At 41.9% G+C, this 23,781-nt stretch overlaps 1 protein-coding gene across 1 annotated transcript in view; it reads right to left on the reverse strand.

Annotated features, from left to right (window-relative positions):
- LOC120980025 (mucin-2-like) overlaps positions 1 to 23,781 on the reverse strand; it is a 144,030-nt gene that overhangs the window by 97,240 nt on the left and 23,009 nt on the right. The window contains exons 10-19 of the mRNA XM_040408890.1: positions 22,024 to 22,128; positions 21,379 to 21,448; positions 20,376 to 20,513; positions 18,490 to 18,654; positions 17,583 to 17,677; positions 15,083 to 15,209; positions 12,024 to 12,279; positions 7,093 to 7,139; positions 3,491 to 3,591; positions 1,639 to 1,790 (exon numbers count right to left, since the gene is read on the reverse strand). Of these exons, the coding sequence (XP_040264824.1) occupies positions 1,639 to 1,790; positions 3,491 to 3,591; positions 7,093 to 7,139; positions 12,024 to 12,279; positions 15,083 to 15,209; positions 17,583 to 17,677; positions 18,490 to 18,654; positions 20,376 to 20,513; positions 21,379 to 21,448; positions 22,024 to 22,128 (1,256 nt within the window). The remainder of the gene's footprint in view (positions 1 to 1,638; positions 1,791 to 3,490; positions 3,592 to 7,092; positions 7,140 to 12,023; positions 12,280 to 15,082; positions 15,210 to 17,582; positions 17,678 to 18,489; positions 18,655 to 20,375; positions 20,514 to 21,378; positions 21,449 to 22,023; positions 22,129 to 23,781) is intronic.

Below are 23,781 nucleotides of genomic sequence, written 5' to 3' on the forward strand. Positions count from 1 at the left end.
GAACCAGGTGACAATGAGAATAAAGACGTGCGCCATGCAGGGTGCATGGGTTAGCCCTGCTTGATGCAGCATAGATAAAATGTTTTTCCTGTTATCTGTAACCATGGTTCCTATCTCTAGTTGGTAAGGAGACAGCCAGTGTTTGATTTCTTTATTGATGACGCCGAGCCCAGTGTGGCTCCGTTCACCAAGGCTGACCAGGTGCAGAACAGTGTGACAATGCGTAGCTTTGCCTAGGTGATATGCTGGAGGCCCACTGTGAACTGTGCCTAGAGGGCAGAGTGAGGAGAAGGTGGTGGATGAGGAGGCAGAGGAGGACATTGGCGCAGAAATCCAAGCATTACAATGAGGAGGCAGCATTGCCATCAACTGGCCAAGCTGCTGATGTGCCTGGTCCGGAACAACATTTACCCCAGGACTGGCCCACTTTCTGCTCAACGTACGTGTGCAGGGCTGGTACAGCTTTTTTGGAAAAGTAATTTCAGCTTGGGACTTTCCATCTTGGATGGGCACAAGCCATCAGTTGTATGAAATGTGCAGAGTCAACTATATGGAAAGGGAGGGACTGAAGTACCAGCAACTTGGCCAGGTGCACGTTCAGCTTCTGTGTCGTTGCATGAGTGCACACATACTGTTGTATTTTTGCAATCGCCTCGGTGATGGATTGCTGTCAAAATGAGTGACGAGGAGCATCAGGAGCAATAGACGACATTGAAGTCGATGGGAGGGAACGACAGCTTCCTTCTTCTGACGTCAAGCCCTGATTGCTGGAGAGGGGGTGCAGGCCGGTGGGAAATGCAATAGTTGCTACATCAGGCTTAACAGTGATTAACGTGATTGTGGCAGCAGTTCAACAATATGCAGGCGGCGATATATTAGACCGCTCTTTAATACTGAGGCACAGTAATTCTATGTATAAACTAACAGATTTAACTGGGATTATGGCAGTAGTTAAACAAGGTGCACAAGGCGATTACACCCAACCTGCACTGTCCCTGCAGTCTCCCCTATAGTCTCTAAAAACTCTCCCTATCCAATATTTTCCTATTAATAGCTTTCTAAAACATTGTCCCTAGCGCATAAGCGCTTGTCACATCTCTGTGAGAGTGAATGGCGCAGCAGGTGAACAAGATGAACAGGGTGATTACAGTGAGCCTTCACTGTCCCTACTGTCAACCTATGCTCTCCCTACAGTGTCTAAAAACTATGCCTACGATCTCCCTACACTGTACCTATCCAATATTCTACAATAAAAGCTTTTGAACACTGTCTCTAGCGCATGCCACGTCTCTCCCCATGCTCAACTCACAGTGAAATTGTGGAGACTGTGCGGGATATGGCTTTTATAGGGCTGTGACATCACAGAGGATTGCTATCTGCTAATTGGCTGGCTGTACGACATTATGGGTCACATCTTATTTTCACTTTGTAACACATGCATCAGTCATTTTAGAAAAAAATAACTATTCATTACCACGAAGCGCAATGAAATTCAGATTTGTGGCAAATCAAATTTTTCCTAAACTTTGGATTCAATTACACTTCAGATGTTTGATTCGCTCAACGATAAGGCTCAATAAGATTATTTTGACTACAAATGAAAAAAAACAGGGGCTATTATATAGCATATGATGTTACCAAGTATTGCAGTCCACCTTGACCTGGGATCCATGCGGATAAATGTCTTCATTATGGACACAAGGACATCTATCTTCAGGAACACAGTCTCCGGCTCCATCATCTAGAAGTCCACTGGGGCAAGCACACCCTGAGATACACTCTGTCTGGAACTGCATTAATAAAGCACAAATCCATAGATGTTATTTCAATACTTTGCCTAGGCAATATAAAGAATGACCAGTACTCTTTAGGCAAAGTATGAAAAGTTAACAAGTACTAAATGTTAAGAAGCCTTTATTGATGTGAAAAAATAAAAGAAGGAAGGAAGGAAAGAAAGAGAAATGTAAAATAAACTAAATGCAAAACAAACTACATTTGTCATAAAAAAAAGCAGAAGAACAGAACTTTCTTACTGAAAAACAAGAGAAATAGACCGTTATTGTCCTCACTTGTTGCAACAAGGAAGGCTAGAATGCACTTCATAGTTTAGAACTTGTTGATCTTTTTTCACAACTTAGGTTATAACATCTTATATACTGATTGACCTTTATGATATCATGGGGTGATTTTATGGCGCTTTTGCTTTTTAGGGGTGATTTTATGGCTTTGGGAGATTTGATAGTGCTGCCACTGTGAAACATCCTCTGGAAAGGAGTATTTTATACTTTGCCTGTTTGGTTGTCGACGACCTTTGGAAGGGAGTATTTTACACTTTGCTGGTTTGCCTTTAGGCATTATATAGAGTACTTAGGAAATGTGTGAAATATTAAGGGGCCCATCAGGGGAAGACTGGCCATAGCCCCTACGATGCCCAGAGGGCTGCTACTGAGATACATATAATGCTCTCAGCATTAATTAATGTAGGCAGTATTTTATGCTGCACTGTGGTATTTGGTTCTGCTGGGGCGGTCTTTTGTTCTGTACTACAGTATTGCTGGCCCTGCCTACTTCTGTTGCCCTGCCTTCTGTCAATTTGGGGCAGCCTACAACATTAGGGCACTTTTTGGTTTTTTTCCAGGGCCACCTTAAGTTCCCAGTCCACCCGAGGGGCTTATTTATGAGGGGGCCCATTTATGAACTGATACATGCCATTTTGCAACACAATCTGCGATTTTGCCCGTTCACGACACTTCTATGACAGGTCTAGCAAAAAGGGCGGGCTGGCGGGCCTGTCTCATTCATCATTTTGTATGCCAGTTTTTGACATAAAAAATTACTTAAATGTACAGCAGCAACAGAGCTGGTATAGATTTAAGATTGATACACACCCTGCTGGAGGAAGCGCCAAAGGTATGTAGAGGTATGCGCCTCTACATAACTTTGCCTCTTCCTCCAGCATAAAGAGACAATTAAGACCGGCGTGTAAATCAATTGGTCTTAATAAATGAGCCCCTAAGTGTTTCATACTTTGCCTGAATACTTTAGGTCTTTTACACATTGCCTGTAACATATAAAATATATGTAATAATAAAACATGCCTCATATACTTATAACACATATTATATAACTTATTTATGTAACGTAAGGGTGTATATAACAGTGAGACATGTCATGCATCTGCTATGAAGAGTGGACCCGGTTGGTTATATCAAATTTGCTACTAGATGGTAAGAAACAAAACAGGGCTCCCCTCTTCAGAGGAACTTCATTGTTAGTAAGCAGGAGGAAAGGAATTGGAATCTTAGATGTAAAGGATGCAGAATTGGAAAGCAAACAGACCATGGTAGGAAAACCTGGCACTGTAATGCAGGAGCCATTTTGAACTTCGCCACGGGGCCCCTCTCTTCTACTGTACGTACACCACTGACTCAAAATCCAGGTGGTTATTTGAGAATTAAAATAAAAACATAATAATCCAATCTCATCTTACGTATTCAATACTCAGAGTCTTGCAGCTTCTGCGTATAGGAGCTCCTGGCGCCAGGGGCTGTCTCTTATCACAGTCCAAGTAAACTTTCCCTCCAGGACAAGCTGTAAATAGGGTTAGATTAAGACTTGAAGCTTTGAACAGTTCTGCTTTACCCAATCTAGTGCCACTGCTCAGTAAATTATCATTTCTAAATTATAAATTTTTCTTTTTATTTTTGATGATATCAATCACATTTTAATAGTACCATTTTTTTTTTAGGTTGAAATAGGGTCAAATATGTCGGGTAATGTCGAGCGAAGTTATAAAAACTTTGATTCGGCTGCTTTGCTGAATTTTGCAAAGAAATTCGCCATGTGACGAATTACTTCTTTGCAGGCTCAATGATGGGGAAGAGTGATTGCGCCGGCCCCGGCATTGAACCCTTTAGATGCTGCGTTCATCGCTAATAGCGGCATCTGATGTAAAATGGAGGCCTTTCAGGGGTTAAAAAAATAAAAGTATAACACTCACCTTATCCGTTTGAGCGCAAAGAGGCCACCGCAGCCATCTTGATTGAAGAATCTCGCAAGGTGTATAATGATGTCATCGCGCTAGGCATCGCGGTGCAAGATCTTCAATTAAGATGGCCACGGTGGCCTCTTTGCGCTCAAATAGATGAGGTAAGCATGTTTTTTTTTTATGCCATTTCAGGTAAAATTGATTCGTTACCACAAACCATGAGGAAATTCGACTTTGCGGCAAATCGAATTTTCCCTGAAATTCATATCAATGTCCACTTTGGATATTTCAATTCGCTCAACCCTAATTTTGGGTACACAACAGGGCTAACAGGAGAAACTAGTTACTTCCTTCCACTATTAAACAATATTTCTATCATTCCTTGTCCCTGTTAGAAAAAACAATGTTGAACGGTGACCCCTGGGGACCGGGTGGCAAAAAGCAGCCTTGTCAGAGCAAGTATGGTTGCTTAAAAACCAGAAAGAAAGACAACAGTCTCCACATAGGCATTAAGGGGCACAGTCAAGGTTGCCAAGTCATGTCTGTGTTGTATTCTTTCATAAAGGACACCTCTTACCTGGTCTATACTGTCCTCACCAAGGTAGCATGAAGTAGTGAGAGACATGCTGACATCAGTGCTCTGTCTCTTATCTGTTAAAGTAAAGCAGCTGCAGTTTAATTCTGGCAGTGCACGCTGGAGAAGAGTCATGTGCTATCAGAGAAGAGTCCGGCTTAGTCATTAGCTCCCTCTCTCCCCACGCACCCACCAATAAAGCTCTCTCCAAGGGGGAAACAAAGAAAACTTCCAATCATCAGGAAGTTGTAGTTCATGAATAAGCCAGACTCTTCCCGGTCAGCACCTGACTCTTCTCCAGCATTAAAATGTAAATCTTGGCAGCAGCTTTTCTTTAGCAGTTAGGTGACAGACTGCTGATTTCAGTGTCTTAGTCACAACTTTATGGTGCCCTTGTACCATAACGGAGGTAACAGGTTCTTCTTAAAGGGGTTGTGCAGGCAGTATATAATCATGACCTATCCTCAAGATAGGTCACCAATGTCTGATCGGTGGGGGTCCAACACCCAGCACCCCTGCCTGATCAGCTGTTCCATGCGAGAGCTGCTTCCTCTTCATTACACTGCACGTTGTCTCCCTTGCCGCAGCAACGCAGTGTAATTACACTGGGGCGCTGAGACGACAGGCAGTGTAATGAAGAGGAAGTAGCGCTCACATGGAGAGCCACCTCCTCTTCAACCAACTGATTGGTGGGGTGCCGGGTGTCGGACCCCCGCCAATCAGATATTGATGACCTATCCTGAGGATAGGTCATCAATATATGCTGCCTGCATAACCCCCTTAAGTAGTTTGATGTAAGATATACATCGAGTCATCACTGAAGCCTATTATTAAGTTTAGTCCTCACTGATTCGACCTTGTGCTTTTGTAGAGAACTGGTATTCACTAAACAGCTTGGTTCATGGTGATGCATACAGGGAGTGCAGAATTATTAGGCAAGTTGTATTTTTGAGGATTAATTTTATTATTGAACAACAACCATGTTCTCAATGAACCCAAAAAACTCATTAATATCAAAGCTGAATATTTTTGGAAGTAGTTTTTAGTTTGTTTTTAGTTTTAGCTATTTTAGGGGGATATCTGTGTGTGCAGGTGACTATTACTGTGCATAATTATTAGGCAACTTAACAAAAAACAAATATATACCCATTTCCATTATTTATTTTTACCAGTGAAACCAATATAACATCTCAACATTCACAAATATACATTTCTGACATTCAAAAACAAAACAAAAACAAATCAGTGACCAATATAGCCACCTTTCTTTGCAAGGACACTCAAAAGCCTGCCATCCATGGATTCTGTCAGTGTTTTGATCTGTTCACCATCAACATTGCGTGCAGCAGCAACCACAGCCTCCCAGACACTGTTCAGAGAGGTGTACTGTTTTCCCTCCTTGTAAATCTCACATTTGATGATGGACCACAGGTTCTCAATGGGGTTCAGATCAGGTGAACAAGGAGGCCATGTCATTAGATTTTCTTCTTTTATACCCTTTCTTGCCAGCCACGCTGTGGAGTACTTGGACGCGTGTGATGGAGCATTGTCCTGCATGAAAATCATGTTTTTCTTGAAGGATGCAGACTTCTTCCTGTACCATTGCTTGAAGAAGGTGTCTTCCAGAAACTGGCAGTAGGACTGGGAGTTGAGCTTGACTCCATCCTCAACCCGAAAAGGCCCCACAAGCTCATCTTTGATGATACCAGCCCAAACCAGTACTCCACCTCCACCTTGCTGGCGTCTGAGTCGGACTGGAGCTCTCTGCCCTTTACCAATCCAGCCACGGGCCCATCCATCTGGCCCATCAAGACTCATTCTCATTTCATCAGTCCATAAAACCTTAGAAAAATCAGTCTTGAGATATTTCTTGGCCCAGTCTTGACGTTTCAGCTTGTGTGTCTTGTTCAGTGGTGGTCGTCATTCAGCCTTTCTTACCTTGGCCATGTCTCTAAGTATTGCACACCTTGTGCTTTTGGGCACTCCAGTGATGTTGCAGCTTTGAAATATGGCCAAACTGGTGGCAAGTGGCATCCTGGCAGCTGCACGCTTGACTTTTCTCAGTTCATGGGCAGTTATTTTGCGCCTTGGTTTTTCCACACGCTTCTTGCGACCCTGTTGACTATTTTGAATGAAACGATTGATTGTTCGATGATCACGCTTCAGAAGCTTTGCAATTTTAAGAGTGCTGCATCCCTCTGCAAGATATCTCACTATTTTTGACTTTTCTGAGCCTGTCAAGTCCTTCTTTTGACCCATTTTGCCAAAGGAAAGGAAGTTGCCTAATAATTATGCACACCTGATATAGGGTGTTGATGTCATTAGACCACACCCCTTCTCATTACAGAGATGCACATCACCTAATATGCTTAATTGGTAGTAGGCTTTCAAGCCTATACAGCTTGGAGTAAGACAACATGCATAAAGAGCATGATGTGGTCAAAATACTCATTTGCCTAATAATTCTGCACGCAGTGTAGATAGAATACTATACATGTCATTTTAAAGTATTAATCATATTCCGTCTTACTTCTGTTGACTTTATCAGTGCAGGCAAGATTCCCATTTTGGCAGATGCTATCAAGAAGAAAGAAATTAATAAATAGATGTGTTACACTAATGTGATAAATATGTATATATGTGCAATAACACTTAGAATTGCTAATTGCGGGGTAATTAGAAAAAGATCACGTCTGATCAATCTGGATTTCTTTATAATCAATGTTCCCAGTTTTAAGCGTACATGCACACGACTGTGCTGTGTTTTGCGGTCCGCAAATTGTGGATCTGCAAAACACTGATGCCGCCCGTGTGCGTTCCACAATTTGCAGAACGGAACAGTCTGCCCATTATAGAAATGCCTATTCTTGTCTGCAAAACGGACATGTTCTATTTTTTTTGCGGGGCCACAGAACGGAGCCACGGATGCGGACATTACACAGAGTGCTGTCCGCATCTTTTGTGGCCCTATTGAGGTGAATGGGTCCGCATCTTAGCCACAACAAATGCGGCTTGGATGCAAACCCAAACAATGGTCGTGTGCATGAGGCCTAAGGCTTATGTTTTAATGTTTAGAACTTTTTCCTAATGATCTGAGAGAAACATATAACAGGTTATGGGTACTACTGTAGATTTCTGAGAAAGGGGCATTGATCAACAGATTCATTTTTGAATGTTTGGATAAATGAATATTTGGAGTAGGGATGGAATTTTTACCTTAAAGGGGTTGTCTCATCATGGACAATAGGGGCATATTGCTAGGATATGCCCCCATTGACTTTTAGGCGCGGGACCCACCTCTGGGACCCGCACCTATATCGAGAACGGAGCCCCGCAAGTGAAGAAGGGCGCACTGCGCATGCACAGCCACCCTCCATTCATTTTTTTTATGGGGAGGACGAAAATAGCCGGGTGCTGGCTTGCCTATTTCTGTCGGCCCCGTAGAAATGAATGGGACTGGAGTCCTCCAGCCATCACCTTGCGGCGCTCCATTCTCGATATAGGTGCGGGTCCCCGCGGTGGGACCCGCACCTATAAGACAATGGGGGCATATCCTAGCGATATGCCCCCATGGTCTATGATGAGACAACCCCTTTAAAGGAGTTGTGCCATGATTAATCATACAGCATATGACAATCTCTTTTTAACAAGTCTCCTGACTTGTCTGTTTTAGTAACTACTTTCATTCCCTATGTAATAACAACTCTGGAACATCTATTCTGATGACTCTATTACGCCACTTTATATGCCATTCCTCTCTTATTTTTACTAGATATTTATGAATGACTTGCCAGGAGACAATTAAGTCCAACTGGATGTTATGAGTTGAGGGTATGTCCCTGCACATACTGGCAGCATTGATCAAATAATATCAAACTGTGCAGGGACATACCCCCAAGTGGTAATCCCCCCCCCTGCCTTCCCCAATCTGGACCTCCATTGCAAACTGCTAGTAAGTCATTCATAACTTCCAAACAACTCCATTCATGCGATTACCACTGCGATTTACTTAACAATACGAACAAATACAAAATTCAACAAAATCCAATCCAGATCTTCGAGATCACCCAATTAGACAATCGTAACGCCCACTTTAAGAAAAAATGCTTAAAATACCCTCACAAGTTCCAGTACATCACTATAAGCCACTGAGGAAGGAGCAGAGAAAACGCGTTTGGTAAAAGGAACTCGAGGGACACACAAGTTTTATTCTTATTTTTATATTTACTCATATATTTTTTTATACTTTTTTACATTTACCCGTTTTTCTAAATCATTCGAATTATCTTTCCGAAAGCTTAAAGCCAATCAGAAAGAACCAATAAGCGGAAAACCAATTGCAATTCAACACTCCGAAAGCGAATTCCCACCCTAAATCTAGGGACCAATCACAACCACCACCAGGAGTGACGTGTTGCCCCGCCCTGTCACGTGAGACGCCAAAACACACCCGCAACGGACCACGTGGGACGCCTCGTAGGTCCTAGCAGAGTAAAGGGAGCGATCGGACAAGCGGAACAGAACACAGCGAATCGGTAAAGTACCATCTATTCAACATTTTAACGGACACAAAGTGGAACTATATTTATCACTTCCACTCCAATCCTATTTTTATATTTTTATTTTCACATTGTATATTTTTTCCTACAATTCATGGACCCATTTATATGATTTTTTATGATCACTACAAGACTGTCATAAGAATTCCACTACCAGGACAAGCATCCTGAGGAAACACTGGAAGTCCAACCTTTTGTATACACATGCACATGTTCCCACTAAGGCCGAATGTACACGGCCGTGTTCCGCGGCCGAGAGCGGTCCGTGGTATGCCGGGCTGGATTCCTGTTCAGAGCAGGAGCGCACGGCATCATTGGTTGCTATGACGCCGTGCGCTTCATGCCGCCGCTGCACTATAGTAATACACTCATATGATCTATACGAATGTATTACTGTACAGCAGCGGCGGCATGAAGCGCATGGCGTCATAGCAACCAATGACGCCGTGCGCTCCTGCTCTGAACAGGAATCCAGCCCGGCATACCACGGACCGCTCTCGGCCGCGGAACACGGCCGTGTACATTCGGCCTAAAGTTCACATATCGCACTGAAGTCCTACTACACCCAATACCCAACTAATATCTAACCAAGAGTCACCCAGCACGAATATCGACACACCTAGCACTGCAGCAAACCTTTATACATCTGTGTACTTAACCTCCTATGTACCCAACACCAAATTGAACACTTGACACTCAATGTATGTATGTATGTATTGGATGTATTTAGCACAGATAAATATGGCAAATAACAACAACTAAGATACTCTCACACATCCCAACCTAATATCCGTCCAAAATCCCAACACAGCCATCCAAGAAAGAAGACCCCCCACCCCCAACAATATTTCTGCCCAAAAAAATTAACAATTTTAACAATTATAATAATTACATAAATAAACACACAATTTTAAACTCCATCATCGTCTCTCTATTTATTCCGTGCAGCAACATATGAGAGTGTGCCTGTCATACCCATCTACAGGGTGGGCCATTTATATGGATACACCTTAATAAAATGGGAATGGTTGGTGATATTAACTTCTTGTTTGTGGCACATTAGTATATGTGAGGGGGGAAACTTTTCAAGATGGGTGGTAACCATGGCGGCCATTTTGAAGTCGGCCATTTTGAATCCAACTTTTGTTTTTTCAATAGGAAGAGGGTCATTTGACACATCAAACTTATTGGGAATTTCACAAGAAAAACAATGGTGTGCTTGGTTTTAACGTAACTTTATTTTTTCATGAGTTATTTATAAGTTTCTGACCACTTACAAAATGTGTTCAATGTGCTGCACATTGTGTTGGATTGTCAATGCAACCCTCTTCTCCCACTCTTCACACACTGATATCAACACCGCAGGAGAAATGCAAGCACAGGCTTCCAGTATCCGTAGTTTCAGGTGCTGCACATCTCGGATCATCTGAAGGCAATCGTCTATGCTGTGAAGATACGAGATGTGCAGCACCTGAAACTACGGATACTGGAAGCCTGTGCTAGCATTTCTCCTGCGGTGTTGCTATCAGTGTGTGAAGAGTCATTATCTAGCAAGAATAATAGAGGAATGGCACTACATAGAGTCATAAGAATAGATGCACCAGAATGGTTATCACATGGGAATGCAGCAGACATGTCAGCAGAGGTAGGATTATTGCCTTCTTGTAGATTAACACAGTAGGATTACAGGCTGGACTTTATGGATGTCTGTCTTTTTTTAAAGTATCAACTATGTAACTAAACAAAGGAATGATGACTTATGTAGTACACACTCCATAAAATCCGGTGGTTTAGATATAGTATATGATCATCTAGTCAAACTAAGGCCCCAGGAAGAGTTTATGCAGTGGTAAGCAACTGGTAGTCCCAGTGGCGTAACTAGAAATGACCGGCCCCACAGCAAATTTTTGAATAGGCCCTCCTCCCCCAGCAACTTCCGAATCTTGTGCAACCTCCACTCCTGAGGCTAGTCAAGATCATGCTCTCATATGAGGCCCAGCAGCCCCTCTTTCTGTTTCATTCAGTTTCACTGTACATAATGTCATTGTATAATACTGTTGATGAGCCCTGACAATAATATCTTTTAGTCCTCCTCCTAGGTGGGCCCTTTCTGAGTTATGGGCCCCAAAGAAGCCGCTTTGTCTGCTTCCCCTATAGCTACGCCCCGGGGTAGTCCTCAAGTGCTTGCCCTGCGGTCTTTATTCCACTTTTCCACCAGTGTACTATAATGTGCAGAGCTCCATAAGCATGCAACTTTTTTTTTTTACTAACCCCCTAACTTCAGTGGGTCCATGGTCTAGATTTTGTGGCCAAGTATAGGACAGAACGGACATATGGATGCAGAAAGGACATGTATAATCGGTGTGCTTTCTACATCTGTATGTCCAGGGGTGGGATTCAAATTTTTAATAACAGGTTCCCTACTCAATCGTGGACACGCGGAGTCACGACACATGTTTACATATACATACACCATATATATATATACACAACACACATAGACATAAATACACCATATGTACACTATACACACATACCACTAAACTTTTAAAAAGCCTAAGGAGCTAAACTATGGAATGGAAGCGATCATCTCCAGCTGCCGCTATAATTTTAACAACCGGATCTGGAGAACCTGAGGGAACTGGCTGAATCCCATGCCTGCTTATTTCCTTTCTGCAAGAGATAGAACATGTCCTATTCTTGGCCTATTCTTGAAGGGTCAGCAAAAAAAAAACCCGGATGCAACATAGACGTCACACAGACATGATGTCGTGTGCATAAGGCCTAAAGCATAATGTTTTACTGATTCATGAAAGTTGAATCTAGGTATTTTGGAATCTGGACCATTTAGTAAATCTACTAAAGTATCAACTACAAATCTTTATTCCCGTCCCACACTTACCAGTGCTTATCCTTTGTGCTGATTATCTCTCGGGGTTTCAGGTAAGTGTCATGATAATAGCAGGAACACTTAGATAGATGTACACATTGGTCCTTCTCATTCAAATACTGCCCATCTGGACACCCACAGCCATCTACTGAGGTGAAAACACTACCACAAGCCTTCTCATCCTCTGCCAGGGACCGGCAGGTCGGCTGGCAGGTGGTCAAGTTATACAGGTAGATTTGGCTAGATGGGCAGGATGTAATATCCTTATCTGTGGGGGATAAAAGGGAAACAGAGGATGCTATTCATTCACTTATACAGTTGAACGCCATTGTGTATCTATCACATTTCGCTTATTACTGTAAGGGGAACATAATTGATTTGTGATACATTTGAAAAATACAGAAACAATATAAAAAATAAACACAACTGAGAAGAATAACAGCCACAGTGTAATGGGATACATCATCATAGAAAACAAGACATTTACAAATTATTGTGGCCAAAAACAGTGCACCATAACTTGCAAATTTTTACGCTTTTTGGCACATTTGTAAAGTAATGAGAGAAGTAGGTGGGGCTTTTCACGAGGGGCGGGGTTTAGCATGGTCCGCCAGATTTACTATAACTTGTGCCAGAAACTGGCTTACATTATAGCTGAAGTCTATGTCAGCCCCTAGGTGATGTAGACTTCAGTTTTTGGTGCATGACAGGGCAGAGATGCCTTTTAATAAATTAAGCGCATCTCACTCCAGTAGGGGAATGTCGGTCTTGATAAATGTCCCTCAGTATTTTTTAGAATTTTTTGTTGTCTTTCTTTTTCATTGTTGCAGTACTATGCAAGTGAAAAAACTAAATAGTGTCGCTCTGTAGCAGTCAGCACAAGTGATAAGACCTCCTATATATATTGGTAATAATTTGTTGGTTTACTGCTGCTGTGAGAGGAATATATTATCTGTTGGTATAATAGTAGTAGATGTAGAATTGGGGTAACAGTATGGCACGTCTATTGTTCTCTTGATAGGCCTAGATAAAGATGTCCACAGAAGAGCACTGTACTTATCAAGGTAATGAGTGATGGTCTAATTGAGTCATTCATCCTCCTTCCCTCTCTGGCCTCAGTGACAGTCTGACTGAGAGAGTCAATTGCCCGGATTATTCACGTCCTACTGTAAGATGTTAATATGTCATAAAAATGTATTTGATGATAGTGTTCATTTAACAACCTGTAGATTCTCCTCCAGAAGTAATAACCTTCACCAAATGTTTTTACTGCTGCAAATAAGATTTGAACAGTGCTGAGGAAGATTTTTCAGTTCATCAGTATATTTGGGATGCTTTGCCTGCACAGCATTCTTCAAGTTAAAGGGTAAAGGTCAAGACTTGTGTATCCTGGGTAATTGTCTTGAATCAGACATCTTTTCAGCTTGGGGGCATTGACTGCTGCCCTCGCATTATCCTGTAAAATGTTTTCTTACATCTTAGAATTCATTGTTCCTTCAATGTTTGCATGTGTCCACACCTTGAGGCCACAAAGTAGCCTAAAATAATGGTGATCCCTCCACCATGCTTCATAGTTTGAGGTTTTGGTGTTGGTGTGCAGTGTTCTTTTACTTTGTACATTTGTTCTAAAAAGAGCCAATTTTGTGCTATCTGTCCAGAGAACATTTTTCCAGGAGCATTGTGGAACATCCAGGTGATTGTGGTGAATCTTGAGATGGGCTGCAGTGTTTCTTTTGGACAACGGCGGCTTCCATCATGGTGTCTTTCCATGAGCACCATTCTTGTTCAGCGCCTTTCTAAAGCCTCTTGCACATGAACGGACCGCAAATTGAGGTCCCCAATGCACGGGACAACGTCCGTGCGGCGGCCGGGACGGATCGAGGCCCATTCCACATGAATGGGTCCGTGATCCATCTACACCGCAAAAAAATAGAACAAGTTCAATTTTTTTGCGGTGCGGAGGCACGGACAGAAACACCACGGAAGCACTCCGTAGTGCTTCCATTCCGCATCTCTGTGATTGCGGAGTGCACACGGGCCGGTGCCCGTGTATTGCGGACCCGCGGTATGCAAGAGGCCTAATAGTGGATACATGAACATACTTTTTTTGCAGTCTGTAGAGTCTTCTGTAGGTCTTTCGCTGTTACCCTTAAGTTCTTTCCCATTTTTTTAGGATTGCTAGTTGTACTTTTGGGGTGGTCTTAACAGGACACCAGTTCCTAGTGGCAACAGTCTTGCATTTTCTTCATTCATAGATAATTTGTCTAACCATGGATTGATGTTCACCTGTTGCTTCAGGCTCCCTGCATTGTTGATGTTAACTTGATGTGCTTGATAAAATACATGAACTGCTTACTAGTTTACTTATATTCAGACCACATTTTGTTAATAATGAATGCAGAATTTCAGGTAAGTCCTAAGGTCACAGATTTCTTCCTTTTCTGGTCAATTATTTGGTTACATTTCCATGTACACCTGTTTTCATGTCAGGTTTATGTGCATTTTATATTTTGAGGTACCTACCCCTTTAGCCATCAGTTTAACAGTTTTCTTCCTAGTCTTTTTTTGCTATATTTATCCCTTTAGATTGATTATATACTGTTAGAGTTACTGCCAGGAAGGTGTAATTTTTATGTTTTTTCATCTTCTGTGTATGTGTCATCTTTGCCCCATTTTAATGTACACTATGAGATGTTTTTTATGAGATGTACAATCTGGTGATTTGTTTATAGGTGTTTATAATTCCTAAGGACGTTTCACAAGTGTGTGCTCGGTCCAGGAAACAAGCCACGTGTGATAGCTGCATTTCCCAAACCAATCAATGCTTATCGGACCTGAACTCACAAAGTCATAATCACTTATGACTGACTTATGAGTTCTTGCCTGACCATGGGACTACTGTACTGTACTCATGGTATTATATGAGTACAGTGCATTAGATCCATGGTCAGGCAGGAACTCACAGCATCATAAGTGATTAAGTGTAGATAAAGCCTTAGGGTGCACTTAGTCTTTCTTATAACTGTCTTATGTAAATTTGCATTCAATATTTTTCATAAATCTGCTCTTACCACAGGTTCCATTCTTCCATCCCCACAGAATGATCCCCTTCGTGGCACAGGCTCTGACGTAGGAGGAGAGAGCTGCACACATACAATGCTCACTGTCCTTACAGCTACATGAGTCATAGCGACATCTCTGGGGGTGAAAATAAGAGGGTCGATTAAATATTACAGTTCCTTATTATGGTCCTACCGGTTTCCAGAACTGAGTCTCCTGCTTTCTATGTCCTTTAATAAAGTGTCTCCAATCTACAAACCGGATTCCAAAAAAGTTGGGACACTATACAAATCGTGAATAAAAACTGAATGCAATGATGTGGAGGTGCCAACTTCTAATATTTTATTCAGAATAGAACATAAATCACGGAACAAAAATTTAAACTGAGAAAATGTACCATTTTAAGGGAAAAATATGTTGAATCAGAATTTCATGGTGTCAACAAATCCCCAAAAAGTTGGGACAAGGCCATTTTCACCACTGTGTGGCATCTCCCCTTCTTCTTACAACACTCAACAGACGTCTGGGGACCGAGGAGACCAGTTTCTCAAGTTTAGAAATAGGAATGCTCTCCCATTCTTGTCTAATACAGGCCTCTAACTGTTCAATCGTCTTGGGCCTTCTTTGTTGCACCTTCCTCTTTATGATGCGCCAAATGTTCTCTATAGGTGAAAGATCTGGACTGCAGACTGGCCATTTCAGTACCCGGATCCTTCTCCTACGCAGCCATGATGTTGTGATTGATGCAGAATGTGGTCTGGCATTATCTTGTTGAAAAATGCAGGGTCTTCCCTGAAAGAAATGACGTCTGGATGGGTGCATATGTTTTTCTAGAACCTGAATATATTTTTCTGCATTGATGGTGCCTTTCTAGACATGCAAGCTGCCCATGCCACACGCACTCATGCAACCCCATACCATCAGAGATGCAGGCTTCTGAACTGAGCGTTGATAACAACTTGGGTTGTCCTTGTCCTCTTTGGTCCGGATGACATGGCGTCCCAGATTTCCAAAAAGAACTTCGAATCGTGACTCGTCTGACCACAGAACAGTCTTCTATTTTGCCACACTCCATTTTAAATGATCCCTGGCCCAGTGAAAACGCCTGAGCTTGTGGATCTTGCTTAGAAATGGCTTCTTCTTTGCACTGTAGAGTTTCAGCTGGCAAAAACGGATGGCACGGTGGATTGTGTTTACTGACAATGGTTTCTGGAAGTATTCCTGAGCCCATTCTGTGATTTCCTTTACAGTAGCATTCCTGTTTGTGGTGCAGTGTCGTTTAAGGGCCCGGAGATCACGGGCATCCAGTATGGTTTTACGGCCTTGACCCTTAATCACAGAGATTGTTCCAGATTCTCTGAATCTTCGGATGATGTGATGCACAGTTGATGATGATAGATGCAAAGTCTTTGCAATTTTTCGCTGGGTAACACCTTTCTGATATTGCTCCACTATCTTTCTGCACAACATTGTGGGAATTGGTGATCATCTACCCATCTTGGCTTCTGAGAGACACTGTCACTCTGAGAAGCTCTTTTTATACCCAATCATGTTGCCAATTTACCTAATTAGTGTTAATTGGTCTTCCAGCTCTTCGTTATGCTCAAATTTACTTTTTCCAGCCTTTATTGCTACTTGTCCCAACTTTTTGGGGATTTGTTGACACCGTGAAAATTGGAATCAACGTATTTTTCCTTTAAAATGATACATTTACTCGGATTAAACGTTTGATCTGTCATCTACGTTCTATTACAAATAAAATATTGACATTTGCCATCTCCACATCATTGCATTCAGTTTTTATTCACAATTTGTTTAGTGTCCCAACTTTTTTGGAATCCGGTTTGTACCAAAAATATATTTTACATTTATCTAGGCACTACAGTAAAGTGTTGTTTGCTTTGTGGATGGTTTACAGTCTAGCCTGTGAGGTTGGCTGCAGCCTATGAGTTTAGCAGAGCCTTTGAGTGTGGCTGAAGCCTGTGAGTTGTGTGAAGATGCCAGAAAAAGCAACTGCACCAAGAGTCAACGTCTGAGAGAGAGAAACACACAAACCATTACAGAAGTTTGAGAACCCGTTGAGTGTATGGGCAGAGACAGTGAAGAAAATTGGACTTTACTGCATGTGGTTAGGGAAGTTGCTTCAGGCGCCTGCCACAATGGGACTTGTATGCCTTTGGTCAATTGGGAAGACTGCATAATATATATAGAAAGGGACTTAGAGGGGACCATCCTACATATCACCTACACAGAGCATTTTGAAAAACTGGCTGAACCAGTGGCTGACACTTAAAATACATATAATGTTTTGACACTTAAAATACATATAAAGTAGCAGGAACAGCAGCAATAGCTTCCAAACGAGGGGCACCAGCTATGCAAAATACTCATTAGGAATGTATAGCTGTAGTTAATTTTTTATTTTAATCCGAAGGGTAGCTTTTGGAGATGTACAAGAGAAGACAACTGTACAAACCTATGCAGAGTGATTTACAGTATAATAATACAAACCTTTGCATATTCAGTAGGGTCTATTGTGGAATGACACTTGGCAAAAGGAGACTCAACATTTTCTAACTTAGAGCACCAATAGTCTGCGTAATTTTCTGTAAAGGCAAAAATGTAAAACATTGAAATCAGTGACTACTCCAAGCAAATAGCAGCTAAAGGTATGTACACACAGATGTCATGGCGTTATGATGTTATGGTAAATTGGTTTTGAAATGGATACCAATAAAACCTGCTACATCTAATTGACTTAGAAGGCTTGTCCTTAGGATAGATCATCAATATAATATCAGGGGGGGTCTGACACCCAGCACCCGAACCTACACAGAGACGGACAGAGCTTCACTGTCAGAGAGCAGTAAATTCCCACCACTTGAAAGTGCTGCCTGTGTTTTAAAGCCCAAACCAAGACCCGGCCTGGAACGTGGCCGCCCACACACCCTGCACGTTGGCTGATCCCAGTAAGAGCCGGCCCGGATCTGCTTTACAGCCATACTAAATAGCAAAACCATGTCAGCGAGCACTAGCTGCCGCTGACACATGAAATTACCGTCTCTTACCTCACCGAGGCCAGGAATCTCGGTGACACATACCTTCCGTCAATGACGGACCCTTGCGCCTTCCTACAATGAGTTTACTAAGCAATACACTGATAAGGGAGAGATAACCCTGCCACGAGGACATACAATCTACAAGAAAAGGTATACAAAGGTAACAGTAGAAGCCGGTTTATACAGTTCTGTAGTGACGGTGGGTTTATTGTACCTTGTAAGTTTTTCTGAAGTAAGGTGGGCCCACAACTATAGTCCTGAGAACATAAGATGCTTTTTCCCTGACACCAGTCTTATTTAATTCATTCTTATGGCTATTCATAATGTCAGTAATGTTAGACAATAACATTAATTCTTACTGTTCTCAATGCTAATGCTGCAAGGATCGTCCAACCAGTCCGACATGTCACGACAAGTGGCCAGGGCTTTCCATGTGTTGGCAAAGGCTGATGCTGTGGCTTCAACAAGACCTCCAGGTGTTGTAAAGTCATCGCCTTCCTTGGAGTTGAAATTCCCACAAAGACCTGAAGAGTTATAAAAGAAAAGCTTTCCATGTTCAATATGGTCATATTTATTATATGATATTGTACAGGGGTGTCCACAAATCTCATAGACACCTATAGCAAAATGTAATATGTGCGTCACTGCCCCACCTAGTTTCCCAGTATGCCGGAGTCAAACACTATCATGACAAGTGCAACACCTTGAATTCTGAGAAATTTACATTTTATTATTGAGCAGAAGACATTTTTATAAAAAAAAAAACTGTAATAAAAAAGGAGTTGCCTTGGCCTCACCCACTTTATCCTACCTTTTCCTACTGTTGGAAAAAGTAAAACAGGTGCCTCATAAATATGGTGCTCATTCTGAACAGTATATTTCTCAATGTATTTACACCAAACAACTGTGATGAATATATTAATAAATCTCCCCATATAACTCTTAATCACTTCTTCCCTTTACTATTACAAAGCTGGCTGCCTGCAGCCACCACTAGGGGGAGCTCAGTGCACAGGAATTTATAAAGTTACCATAATAACCTCTTTGCACTGAACTCCTTCTAGTGGCAGCTGCATGAAAATGCAGGGTTTTTCATGTTGAGAAGAGATGAAGTTCAGCAATGGGCCCCCGGGCTCTCCCCGGGCCCCATAGAAGTTGCTTGGTCTGCTTTAACTGAAATAAGACCAGTGACATTGTAATTTCTCATAAAATTTTTTAAAATACATTGATTTAAATTGGCGAGGGAACAATTGAGTGTTGTGCTTTTATTGTAATGTGCTTATTATTTGCAGTTGTGCACTTCTTTACAAGTCATTGTGGGGGGTCCAGCAACGCACACCCTCACCAATGAGCTGTTTGAGAGTAGCTCCAGTGCTGGAACGACACAGCTGTGTCCATTGTGTAGTGGACAATGCTGGTTATTGCACTGCTGCCCCCATTCACTTCAATGGGAGCAGGCGTGCAGTAACCAGGTCCATCCACCACACAATAGAAGGAGCGGTGTGGTTCCGGCACCAGAGCTACTGCAGAGCAAGAACCCCCAACATTTAGGTATTGATGTCCAATCCAGAGGATAGTTCATCACTTGCAAAGGAGTGCATAATCCCTTTAATGACAATGAATTTTACCACTGGACCATTTGTATTTATCAACAAGTAAATATCAGTTTGTCTACTGATTTTCCAAACTTTAGAAACCTTTCATGTTAGTAATATGTGTCCTTCACAAAAATTGGGAAAGAGCACACAGATGCACATTGCAGAATCAGAAATTTCTGACCAGGCCTATATACAGAAGAAGGACCCCCAAACAACAAGGGTTCATCCTGGTAAAGATTGACTCTGTATCCCCTTTTATAGAACATGAGAGTGCAGCACTAATTTGCCCCTCAATTTTTATACACTGGAGAAGAGATTGCACAGTACCCTTGGGCCAATTCTGCCCCCCATAGCCTACTACTGTGCTGGCGGCCTTGCCTTGACTGAGAGGGTGCCATGTAAACGTTCACACTTTCTGTGAGAAAGAGGAATTTGACAAACCCAAGTTGAGTCTCCTCGACTTAAAGGAACCTTTTTTACCTCCGATATAGTCTATTGTCCATACATCTTTGTTCTCCACATTATTCCATGTTCTACTGTAACATTACGCATTTCTCTTAAACCATAGTAGTATGTTAGTGTGTGTCATTGATCATAAGGATAACCCTGGTGACCCACCTGCCTGTGTTGCCTGCAACTGAACTTACCTTGTGGTTGTTTTTTGGAAGCTTTCTCCTTAGTGATATACAGTTGCATTTTTGGTAGTAGCTGTATTTGCATTTGGAGGCCATGAGCAGTTTGAACAATAACATAGGGTTTAGATGGTTGTAGTATGGAAAAGTTGGCTGTGGAGGAAACAAAAATATGACAATTTATCTGGTATCGGTTATCATCTAATCTGCTTTCTCATATACAGAGTCTACTGATGATGCTATCAGTATAAACATTCATTTCTCTTAAACTGTCCATTAATATCTTTAAAAGAGAGCTGGGTAAAACTGATATCCTTTGGTTTGGGAAATACATGGCCTAAGGGTAGAGTATGACAGGGAGGTATATTTTGTGTTATTTGAATTATGCTCCATCACTCAGATGAACCCATAGTGAGACCCGCTCAGAATGTTCTATAAGCTCCTTGGTCATATTCTACAAACTTTTGAGTGAGTTTAAAGGGGTTTTCTGGGTTGCATCAACATCTTTTAAAGTAATCATTTATGAAGGTAGCTGTAATGTTGCTCCTATCTCCCGTTCTGGGCTGTGGTCACACGGCCATGTCCATGCAGCTCTTTCTTATTTCCTGTGATGTTATGTCTATGGGTGGGGCAGTGATAGAAGAGTGTCCATGTAACTAGCTAGGTGGAAGGAGGTGTAAACTAGGTGGAAGTTTGGGGCTACATCTGTGACAGAGAAAGGTGAAGGGCATCATGGGTTTGGTTGGATACAGCAACAAGAAGTGCTACATACAGGATGGAAACAAACCTGAGGGATTGGTTTACATGGTGAAAACAGGTCAGAAGAGTTGAAATTGAAAAAATATAAAGCATGGGGAAGGTGTACACGATGTAAGCAACTCCGTGAGCCTATCTGATAAAAACCATAGTAATCCCAGAAAATCCCTTTCAGTCAACTAAGGACCATGCAGTACTTACTGTATCTACGGACTTATTTTATATATGTGCACTTGACATACCCTACTATTGGACACCTTACCTGTGATATAAGGAAGCATAACCTTAAGGTCATTGTGGACAACTGTTCCATCTGATTTGAGTTTCACAACCTGAAATAATATGGAATTACTCTGGAGAAGTTAGTTGGAAGATTTGTATCTATTGTAGTCTACGCCTCTACGGCATATTCTAAATCACATAAGCTTATGGTGACTATACTATACTAAAGCCTAACAAAATACAAAAAGCTGCACGTTCCATCTTTGTATTTAAAGTGGTTGTCCTACCATAAGAACCTATCACTTATCCAAAGGATATGTGATAAGTATCTGATTGCTAGGGTTCTCTAGACAGAAGGTATGTTCTTATGGTGCAACAAACCTTTTAATAACCAATATAGTGATTTCAGGGACCATTTTGACCTTTCCATATGGTCTATGCAGTATATACATGTATACAGTATATAACCGTCTGACAGGATATAAATACAGACATTACTACCCACTGCACCACCTGCTCGAGCACATTATAAAGTAAGTGGTGATGCTACACTTCAGCTCTTTTGCTTCAATCTCTTACTATGATATATACTGTATGAAGTATGTCAAGCACTTTTCTCTAATTTTAGGTCTGCACAGCATATGGTTTTTCGCTGTCATTTTCTTGTCAGCACTGCCATACTCACGTTTTTTAAGTTGTCTGTGACTAGTATAACAGACTGGAGGCAAGTCTCTCTCTCAGAGGAACCGCAAGGCATCAGCTTGCCCAAGATCAGATTTCTCATGCTGTCCTACAAGTTGAAGCATAAGGTGTGATTAGATTGACCACGTTTTTATTTCAGCAACCACATCAAGGGTAAAGTAAAAATTAAGGCTCCATTCACACGTCCGCAATTTCGTTCCGCATTTTGCGGAACGGAATTGCGGACCCATTCATTTCTATGGATCCGCACTTCCGGGTCCGCACTTCCGTTCCGCAAAAAAATAGAACATGTCCTATTCTTGTCCGCAATTGCGGACAAGAACAGGCATATTCTATTAGTGCCGGCAATGTGCGGTCCGCAAAATGCGGAACGCACATTGCCACTGTCCGTGTTTTGCGGATCCGCAAAACACGTTGCGGACGTGTGAATGGAGCATAAGATCCATGCAATTATGTAAAGAATTATTACAGTATACACAAATAATAAGTAGGCTTTGGACAATCTCTACTTGTTAGACAGGTCCCTTGACAATAAGCTTACCACATAGTGTACTCTACTGATACTCCCAGCAATCTTCTGTAAACTGCAATAAACCTGGTAGTAAGTGTTCAGTTACTTACTTGCCTCTACAGGGGAAATTAAGCATGACATGGTGTCCATTCATGTCAATGAGATGTCAGGACAAGGCAGGTCATCCATAGTGAGAGATACTCTTTGTAACCATTCTCCATCCTACCTGGAGCCAGTAACCAGGCAAGTGGTAGAAAAGTCTCTTTTTTACTAAAGTGTAGAATGGGAGTTGTAGTACTTCCAACAGTAGTAAAGCGCATTTCCAAACGAATAACAGTGCAGTTTTTCACGAGTAGCAATGTATGGATAGCAGCAATGATGGAGGTTGTGGTACTCCTTCCCTCTATCTTTCCAAGGTCTCTTCCTCTCTCTGTCAAATCTAAGGCTGGCAGTAAAGTTCTTAAAAAACTTGTCTGAAATTCGCAGGCTGAGGGGTACAGGATTAAGATATGGCTGGCCAAAACTATGTCAGAATGTGTAAGGGTGTATTAGCAATGTCCCTTTCACAGCAGCAAAGTCTTTATCAGCCTTAAACATGCACAATACCTTACTGACTGACTTCAGTGCACAGCCTTGCAGATTCTGGACCTAGTTCTTCCCTTTCTTGCTAGAGTACTTTAATGTAGTGCTTTAAATGTCTCAGAGATGATGGTTCTCTAGAACTCAGGCCTAGTTTTCTGAAAATGAGCACATATAACTCCTCTCTCTTCCTCAGCTAGCACACAACACTCTCTCACATTGAACAAGGGTGGACCTAAGTCCATCTTCTAGCATCTTAAAAGGGGCTGAGTCAGGATTGTTAACCCTGACCTATCCATACAAAACTAGTGACTGTACAATACAGTAAATCAGAGCATTACATTAAACCAATTAACATGCCAACAAACCCTTTTGCAGTTACCCTGTTCTACACTGTACGACCAAAATATGTGGACACTTGCCATAATTATTGCGTTCAGATGTTTTCAGTACACCCATTTCAAAAATCGCACTTAGCCAATCACTGACCATAATGGTGACCTGCCTCAGCCAATGACTGGCCTTTTTTTTTTTAGCTGACCTTCTTCTGATATTTTCAGTGTGTCAAACTGGGACCAGGAAGTGAAGATCGGTGAAGACCAGACAAAGATCAAAATGACAATAGTGAGGCAGTATGTTTTTTTAACCCTT

This window comes from Bufo bufo, chromosome 10, assembly GCF_905171765.1.
Source record: "Bufo bufo chromosome 10, aBufBuf1.1, whole genome shotgun sequence".
In the NCBI taxonomy this organism is placed as follows: Eukaryota; Metazoa; Chordata; class Amphibia; order Anura; family Bufonidae; genus Bufo; species Bufo bufo.